Raw genomic sequence first — 10013 nt, 5'->3', positions numbered from 1 at the left:
GAGGAAGTGAGCTGCTGGCTGGGGTTTGCTTGGCATGAGCTGGTGGGGGGGCAGGTGGATTGGGCCCCCTGCCACCTTCTATCCTGCCCCAGGCCACCATCCTCCAGCTTTGATCTGGGCAAAACCCCAGCTCACAGCTCACTCCCCCTACCTTCTTCCCCCTCCCTTCCTGCAGACAACACTGGAGCTGGGAGGGGGGTGCGGTGGGGCTAAGGGGAGAGCGTGCAGGGAAGCTTCTCAGCTCAGTCAGCTCCAAAATGGAGCTCAGTCCCCTCTCTTACCCCCAGAGGGGAGTGGGGCACTCTAACTCATGGCACTTTATGTAAAGCACCATGAATTAGAGCAGGGGCCTGCACCCTAAGCATCTGATGATATCTCCTATGAACAGCTTAATGGAATTCACAGACACAGGCACAAAAATCAGAACAGAGTCTACATTTATATTACATTAGGTCAGGCAGGAGTCACAGGGAATATTAGTCTTCATACTTCAGGACAAATCTAATCATTGCCTGACATCAGGAAGAAATTATGCTATGCTGTTGCACAGATGTCCAGGGTGTGGGGTTTTTTTAAATTCTGTATGCTTAAGCACCTGATCCAGGGGAATGAAAGAGACAAGATGGAAGACTAGACACATCATTAATCTTTCCTGGGATAGGTCTTCCTATCCCTGGCTCCATGCTAATGCTGTGCTAATACTTTTACAGATAAAAAGATTCACGCCCCAAAAAGAAGCTCCCCAGTCAGGCATGAACTGACACAGTGGCTACTTGAGAAATACTTTCTTTTTGTTCTGAGCTCACCTTATTGTCTTTACCCACAAACTTAAACACAGGGACCTGGAAGTGCTTGGCAAGATGATCCTTCGACGTGTACTGTTTCACGGAGTCATCAGAAACACAGCTGAAGAAAACAGAGGGATAAGTTCTCATAGCTTTCACAGATGTGGAAAAAAAAAGCATCCCAACACATTTAATTAGAGCAAAGAAGGGAGGGTTTAGCTTTCTTGAGTTAGAATCCACATTATTTTCTCTTTGGCCACAACAGAACATTGAAAAATAAAGGAAAAAACCAACAGTGGTGACTGATAGCATCTCCAGACAAAGTGCATCTCTGCAGCAAAAAATCAACAGCATACACATGACAAATAACATGCAGGGTCCTTGGCAGGAGGATTGCCAAAGAATTGCAATTTAGCTTATCCTCGGTTCACCTCTCTGGGTAGCAGAGTCTGCAACGGTTGATAGAACCTGTGCAGATCTGAGAGATGATTCACATTTTTTATTTTTTTTAAAAGAAAAAGAATTTTAATGTTAAAGGAACATTGAAAAGAGAAAAATAATTTACTAGAAATGGAAAAAAATCTATTTTGCGCATTACTCAGACAACTTGAATTAATAAATGAAAAACCTTTCAGCTCTAATTTTGCTTTTTCCCATTCTTATTTAAGCTTTTAGTTACTTTTTGCAATTTTTCAGCTTGGACTGTGAAATTACACTGATCAGGGTCATCCTGTTTTGTCAAATTCACAGTTAGAGTCTCATGCCCTAGCATTAGCACAGTATAGCGCTAATATACTGTATTAGTGCTCACAGCAATGCAGGGCAAGGGTCAATTGATTTGCAGAGCTTCAGTTTGGGGCCAGAACTAGCTTTTTAGAGCTAGATATAGAATTAACAAGAACGCTACATTTTTTTTAACTTAATAACAGTTATTAGTGATTATTGAAATGCCCTGTCCAGTTAAGAAGGCATGCACTCTATTCTGTTATAGTACTGCAGTACAACATCAATATAGCATATCTTTCCAGCAAGCTAACCACAGGAACATGGATTTTGAATATTATAAAATAAGCGGAGGTGGAAAGAAGTGGAAAGGATGGAGAGGATAGAGTAACAGAACATGAAATGCTATAGCTTTACTTTGGAAGTAATCTTTAACAGAAAATTTCCATAAGAAATATTTAATGATGATATATTTAATACATTAAAAAGGAAAACAAGACATATTTAATTCTGGTTATTCTGGAATGCTCATTTAAAAACCTCTGAGTTTAGCCAATTAAATTCCTGCAGAATGTTGCTAACCTTACTGGAATAAACTGGATACAGGAAGGTATACTGTATGGTAGAGCTGTGTGTTGGAATGATCTATTGTATGTGACTAAGGCAATGAAGAAAACAGGAAAATAGATAATAGTAATAGTGATTGTAACAATAAAACAACAACATTAATCATAAGAATAAAACTACTACTACTAAAAAAATCAGTGTGATATAATTCAACGGTTAGTGATTTCTCTGGCTGCTTCTCAGCAAGTACAGGCCATGTTTTGAGGGTGTTCCCTACTTGTAATGCAAAATACCTGAACAGGAATTCAGTTTATAACTCCTAGAATGGCCCAAGAGGCTAATATAAAGAGGTATCCAAGGGGAATTTATAAATAATGTACATCTGGAAAAAGCAACATTGAAATGGCTCCACGGGGAAACTTCAGATGCCACTGGATTGTTTTATCATGAGATCACCTTTAAAGGCACAGCTCCTGACTGATTAATTTCCCTTTTTAAGAATTTTTCTTCCAATGAGGGCTGAACTCAGAAGCCATATGCTCAACTAAGTGGCATTTCTCTGCTGTATGCAAGTATTATCATAATTTTTGAATGCTGCATCCAAACATTCCCAACTGTATCAGTGGCCAGAACCGAACTGACTTTGAAGAAAATAGGAACACTGAAATGAGAAAGGGGGGGCACACAGAACCCCTGCTACCTAAACAGCTCAGCCACAGCTTGAAGCATCTCTACATTCAAACTGGATGACAGTACCATTAATGCCCTCCAGCACAAAAATACGACTATAGGACTAGATAGACCGCTTGGGCCCTCCAAGTCCAGTTGTCTACTTAACCACATCATATCATTCCTCTAAGTTCTCTTATCCCATCTCTGCCCATCTTTGCAATATAGGTTAACATGTTGATACACTAACAACTGGAATGACCTATCTTCCCCAACAAACAGTAATCGGGACATGAAGGGAATGGGGATATACCCAGAACGCATGGCATGGAGGGACAATAGGAGACACTATTATAGAGGAGGGGAAAATGGGGTAGACGCAGCCCCTTCTTGGAGGGGTGATGTTGGTACGAATTTTTGGGTGTATAAAGGTACATACCGAACTCCTAGCATGGGGGAGAGAACAGGGAATCCTTGAATGGGGGGGAAGTACTCACAAACTGGGAAAGGGAATTTGGGGAGTTGCAAGGAGACTCTGAAATGGGAGGGGAGGGGACAGTGGCAACAGGGAGCATGTAGGGTGGATAGGAGGAATGCAAAGAGTCTCTGGTGCACACTATGAACTTGACCTATGGGAGTCATATAGACCATAGCCCACTAGTTATAATGATGGTGCCACCTTTAAAGAAGAGGCCATTTACTGATTGAAAAGGAATCACTTTAACATTGATAGGCTTGGTTAAATCAAGACCTCCCCCTGCTCCTTAAACATCCTAGAGCAGTGGTGTTCAACCTGCAGGCACATGTCATCCAGCCCATGGAGTTCCTCACAAGGACAGAGACATTTGGTGGTGGAGGAGCAATGCCAGCATTAATTGAGTCTCTGTTTTAGATATACTCATCCTTCAGGAGGGAGGCAATGCCTTTTAATTCTTCAGAGCAACCTCTCCCCTACTGCTATCACACTTAATCCCATATCCTTTCTGTGAAGTTTTAATGCCCTCTAGAGGATGCAAATAACAGAGGGTTTTTGGTACCTCTGAACCAGGAGGAGAACAGCTTAGGTATCTCTGCATGATGTTGTTTTGCATCGTGGACTTCCACTCAGTGTTTGCTTACGCAACAAACCTCCTGGATCCACTACACTCATGTTACAAAAACAACTATTAAGGCAGAATCGAGACATTGCTGTACAAATCTCCCTTCTCTACATTCAGCCCTTGCTCCTTCTACCTGAACTATTACCCACCACTTTCCATAATATTGGAAGTATAGGAAATAAAGGACTGTTTGCAAACCCAGGAACATGAGTGCCTACTCTTTGCAGGAGGCCTGACAAGTCATTTATTCCATTATGAATGGGAACAATAAAATAAAGAAACATACTAGAGTACACAAGTCAGAACAGAGGTGACTAGTGTGGGAAGACTACCAATTGTTATAGTAATACTCATTTATGTTAGACTGAGGTGAAAATGCATTTATTTGGGTAATGCAAACACAGGACCTTCCTGCTTGCTTTACAAAAATCTGTCTGTGGAACTTTTGTCTCAGTAGCTGTTGTGGTGGACAGTTTAACCTAGCAGCTGAACAATGTTGCATAAACCTCTGCTCTCCTCGCCAGCTAATAGACAGCCAGTAAACTGGACTCAGCTAATTAGCAGAGTCCTTGAATGTGTGTATCCTGATTCTACATTGTTAGGCAATGCCAAAATGCAGACATATTGCGGTGACTCCACAACATGACATCATCATGTCAGCACCAAACTTATTCTAAAAGGTCAAGAAAGGTAGAAACTGGAACCATCTTATGAAATGTGTTAGAACAAAAGCCAAATTATTTCAAACCTATTTCATAAAATCATTATTACACATCCTTTTAGAGATCTCTTAGATCAGTTCAAAAGCTCCTTTTTAATATATCCTGAAGAAAACACCCCATAACAATTGCCAGAAAATGATCCCCCAAATTAAGTGACAAGTAACAACCTGTTTCTCTAGTGCCAGAGCACTAGATGGTGGGTACAAGATCTAAATGATCTATGCACAACCTTGGAAAATCCTTTGGCTTACATGGTAAAAATGGCTGCAAATGGAATATAAAAGAGGTTTGATTCCAGCTTTGGCTGCAGCAATAAGCAAGCTTCACAGAGTAAATCCAGCCATAGGGATTTCTGCCAATTGATTAAATACCCTTTGGTATTTGCCAGCCTGCTGGCAGACGAGAAGGGTCAAAGTGGCTTTCTAGAGGAGCCAAAGTTAATTATCCATCATGATAGTTAGGGAGACAGGTGTTCTATGTTGGCTAATTTACTATCAGTCACTTACAATTTCCCTCTCTCTGGTCCTTCCAGAGCCTTTTTTATGAGGTGAGCACTTTTACTGACAGCAGTAACTCTGAACCATCACTCTAGATTTTATCTGACAGTCAGCTGCCTGTGGAAAAGTGAATGCCATGAGAGACCCAGGTGGGCCTGGGCCTAATGTCAGACTTACAATAGAGGTACACCTATGTCACTTACCCATCTTGAATTAAGTAGTACTTCAAGATCTCATCAATTTTTGATGTAGGAGTAGCAAAGCAGCTCTCTACCAGCATTTCCAGTCCATTCACATGTACTAAGGGTTCAATCCCAAAATACAGTGAATCTCGAAGCTTCAGGGTAGGGAGAGCATCCCTGTAGGGCTCATCAAAGTCTTTGTTTTTGAAGATCTCAAGGGTGAAGGGAAAGATGCCCCGGTTGCGGCTCATGATTTCCAGTGGGGAATTCTTGAGATTGGGGACATAGCCCTCAGAGATGGTGTACCGGCGGGGAAACTCACAGGTCACAGGAATCAGCAGCTTGCTGGTGCGGATGATGATGTCCCCATTACTGCCAGGCATCTGCTTTGGCAAGCCAGTCACCAGATTGGTAGCAATGATTTTATCATTTACCACCTGCAGCAGAGCAAAGTCAAAGTTTGGGGGTGAGGAAATAATCACAATACTAAACAACTGGACATCAACAAAACAGGACCCTTATCTATGATTCTGAACATGTGCCAGAATCTGAGCTTCACTTGCTATTCCTGTTCTAAAGCTAGACAAAGCATGGCCAGTAAAATTACACCCTGTAGCCTGCACTGTCACCTTTACTATAATCTAGGGGTACAACAATCAATTTTGATCCAAGTGTTATGTTGGGACATGTAGTCTCCATGGGCTGCAGTTCTGTATTAAAGATTGGTGCAGCATAATCTACTGCACTATTCACATTCCATTACGTGGAGCCTTCTGGCTCTTGAAAAGTTGCCAGTTCAGCCTTCAACAAGCATAATACGGGCACTGCTTCTGTATTCCATTCTGACTATAGTCAGTGAACAGGGTCAACTGCTAGATGACAGGGGATAAATCTATCCGTTTACCTCAAGGACCAAAGCTAAGGTCCTATATGAATTAAGCAGCCTCCGCTCAATTCTCAATATTTAGAAATACACATTACTAGAATTGAGCCAGCGATAGATGCAGGACAAAGTCTCACAGACCACTTATAGCAGCCTTTCCTGCCTTGGGTTGAGCTAATTTCCTTCAAAGCAGAGAAGAGTCTCTTACTGCAGATACCATGAAATAATTTATGGCTAAAATCCCTAGAAAAGGCCTACCCCTTTCAGAAATAGGCTTTAGACTAGTTCAAGAAAAAATATTCACGCAAAAATTAAAATTGGCAATTTGGAAGATGGCCCCCAGCAGCATCATTCATCTATGCCTTACTGAGTTGTAATCTCTCCCCTCTACATTCACCAATATAATTACTTAATTTCAGCTTAATATATCATTTGATTCATGTCCTGTTTCCTCTTTTTCTGACCTGGCAGCACTGTAGAAGTAGGATTGTTTTCTACCCGTCCTTACTTTACAGTGCCATCTCTAGCCACCAAGGTGGTAATAAGGGTTCCAGATGAAGAAGGCATCCCATCCTTGGAGAAAGGATTGTGCCTGCCTTGAGGGCCTTAGGTATGTGAAGATGAATGAAAAGTTGAGTGGAAGCATACACATGAATACACAAATTCATACTCATACAAGCATATGGGATACACATGAAACCAGCATCTTCATTTCTTCTCCATATGGAACATTAGGACATTGTATTAAGCTAATAAAAAAGGCATTATGAAGTTAGGAATCAGACTGACTGATAGAGTTTCCATCTGTGCAATAAGAAACTTCGTGAAGGACAACTGAACTGGATGCCTGAACAGCTCAGTCCATTCAGGCAGTTTCATACCTCACGTAAAACACCAATGGTGAGAAGGGGGCTAATGTACATTTAGGGCTTGATCCAGCAGCCCTTCCTCATATACACTGTCCAGTGACTTCAGCAGACCCCATTCATGTTAAGGCCTGCAGGACTGGGTGTACAATACCTTCTGATGAAGTGGTGCAAAGTATATCCCTCAACTGAGCCCTTATTTGTCCTTTATGTATAGGTAAATCATGATGATACGTACATCTACAACAGTGCCACAGGACTTTAAGGAGAAGTTGATGTTGACATGAGTACCATTGGATACTCCTTTGCAGGAAGCATTGATGAGGGAAAGATCCAGTCCTCCAACAAAATCCTTGGGGATGCTCACCTCAATGGAGCTGGACTTGCACAGCACAGGAACTGCAAGAAAAAGCCACCAAGAATAATGATCATTACTGAATATTATTAACAAGAAAGGAAGGAATAGGTTGCATTTGTGACAAGCCTGTGCTTTACTTCCATGTCCACTGTTCCCAGATGCAGCGTTTTACTAGTCTAAAACCATCTTGTTTGATTTATCAGTGAAATGGTAGAATTTCATCTTTTTAGATTCTCCTCAAAGCTCTTCATCTTATTTGCAATGGCAAAGTGGCACCCAGAAACCAAAGGGCTGTACATTATGTGCATAACCTAAAATTTCTGGCATCCAGTCATGACTTTTGAATTTTTGTAGACTTATGATTACAGAATGCTAGTGAGAGTTCTTCCAAGTATGACTAAGGACTTTCCAGGGAAGTTAGTACCCAGTAAGGGATACTACTCCATGAGATACTCTCAGTACCCATTAAGAGGTATTTGTGTGATACTTTGAAAATTGGGAAAGTAGTCTTGTACTTAGTGCAATCTAAGACTGCCCACATGAAGAAGCAGTGCATCTTTCAGCCCAGTAAATCCATCCACACTGAAATCCAAGTTGCTAGACTTAGACTATTACCAACACCCAAACTACCTAAGTTAAAGCTAGCATGGATATCTCTACAGCACACAGCAGTCTGTCATGTAGACATATTTAGTAGTATTTTTACTTCTCTCTATTTTATGACAGGGTGCTTTTAAGTGGAGCATGATGGCTCTTTCCTCTTCTGTTTCCTTCACCCTAAACTTCCCCTTGCTCCAATCCATGATTACCTTCAATTTCCTCTATAGCAATGGTCCTCAATCTTTTTTGTACCAGGACCCATTTGTAAACATTGACGGCCAGTCCCGACCCCGTACCCATCACTCCTGACCCACTGCCCCCTGTTCCTAGGCCCCAACTCTCAGTGTGTGTGTGTGGGGCATGGGGGCCCCCAAGCAGCCCCTTGTAGGCTGGAACTCTGTCAGCTTGCAAGGGAAAAACCATGGTTTTCCACATTTTTCTCCTTTAAAGGAGACTCCATTTTTAAAGTTCGTTGATCCATTTTTAAAGTTTGTTCGTAACCTTTTCATATATTTTTGTGGTCCAGTTTAGGGTCGCTACCCTTGGGTTGAGAAACACTGCTCTATGGCACACTGGAATCAAGTAGCTCAAACAACTTTCATGCTGGCCAGGTCAGCTAAAAAAGACAAAATTTGGGAGAACCGTTTTTTTTTTTTATGGAAGGGTCTCAATTGGTTCTTTTTCATATTACACATGTTTACTGAAGACCTGAATGATACAATTACCTCCACAACATTCAGGAACCCCTCCTGCCGTCTATGTACTGTATTTACCTCAATCTAAGATGACCCTGAATTTAAGATGATCTCCAAATAATTAGATTTTATACCTGGAAAATTTATAAATTTGCTATAATTTTCTAGGTATAGAATCTAACTATTGGAGGGTTGTCTTTAATTCATCCCCCCTGCCCCTCCTCTCCCCCCTAGCCCTACTGCTGCAAGGGGGCAGGCAGTGGAGGGTCACATAGTATAGGGAGGTCAAACAGCTTGCCTCCTCCTTTTTCCTGCCCACCTGCCACTTCTGCACTCTGCCTGCCTCCCTGCAGGCCTCCACTTTCACCTCAGCCTCTGCTCCCCGCATCCTGCCCCGCTTACCCTTGCTCTACTCCAGCAAGCTCTGCCCCTGTTCTAGCTTGGGGCACAGAGCATAGCCCCAGCCCAGCCCAGCCCCTGTAGAAGCCATGCAGATTGTGTGTCACGCTACAGGATGAGGCTGGGGCACACATACACTACTGCCCTCACATTTAATTCTAAGATGAGGGGCCTTTCCCCCATGTTAAATAGGTAAAAAAAACTCATCTTAGAATTGAGTATATATAGTAATTGACATGGATTTTGCCAGAATCCAAGCAAAAATGTTCCTTAACAATCTATACGAGTCTTTATGCAATATCCAGAATGTGTTGTGACAAGCATTGGAAAGATGCACAATTAGCTTTCTACAGGTGTCCAGCCTCAATGGATGTATGCAGAAAAGGTGTTAGAATCAATACTTAAATGTCCTAAACTTGGCAATAATAAGTCAGCTCATTCTACCTAAATCCAGTGGGGACATCAGGGATGTCAACTTTACTTTTCAGAACACTAAAAAGTTCCCTATGAAAGGAAAACCTGGGAAAAAGAAGTAGAGATTGGTCAGGGGGGAAATGGAGGATGAGACCTTACTTAGATGATTTCAATAAAAATAACTGAAATATAAATAGTAAACATAAGGAACCCACTTTGCACCTGGATGGATTTAGGAGGAAGCTTTCTGGTTCTTACTCAGTGATCAGATTTTGCCACTTAGGCAGAAAACTAACAATTGTGAATTACTGTTGGAGGAAAAACCTTGGATTTAAATACCAGGAGAAAGCATTTAACAAATTCACTCATTTAGCAATCTCAAAAAATAGTTAAAAATGTTTCCTAAACTTCAAACTCCACACTATTTACCTCCTTTTAATGTCAAGCTTATTAATTTGAAGATGAGGAATTCTTGTAACAAGCATCACTAAAGTGTAATTTCTTTCCACAATTCCATTATAGAAACTGAAGTGCTTTGAACACCCAATGCACC

At 41.5% G+C, this 10013-nt stretch overlaps 1 protein-coding gene across 1 annotated transcript in view; it reads right to left on the bottom strand.

Moving 5' to 3' along the window:
- OIT3 (oncoprotein induced transcript 3) overlaps positions 1-10013 on the bottom strand; it is a 34040-nt gene that overhangs the window by 2593 nt on the left and 21434 nt on the right. Inside the window, exons 6-8 of the mRNA XM_006032396.3 lie at positions 7233-7393; positions 5267-5682; positions 807-906 (exon numbers count right to left, since the gene is read on the bottom strand). Of these exons, the coding sequence (XP_006032458.2) occupies positions 807-906; positions 5267-5682; positions 7233-7393 (677 nt within the window). The remainder of the gene's footprint in view (positions 1-806; positions 907-5266; positions 5683-7232; positions 7394-10013) is intronic.

Source organism: Alligator sinensis, unplaced genomic scaffold (genome assembly GCF_000455745.1).
Source record: "Alligator sinensis unplaced genomic scaffold, ASM45574v1 scaffold1274_1, whole genome shotgun sequence".
NCBI classification, from domain to species: Eukaryota; Metazoa; Chordata; order Crocodylia; family Alligatoridae; genus Alligator; species Alligator sinensis.
This window is presented reverse-complemented; position numbering and strand designations above follow the sequence as displayed.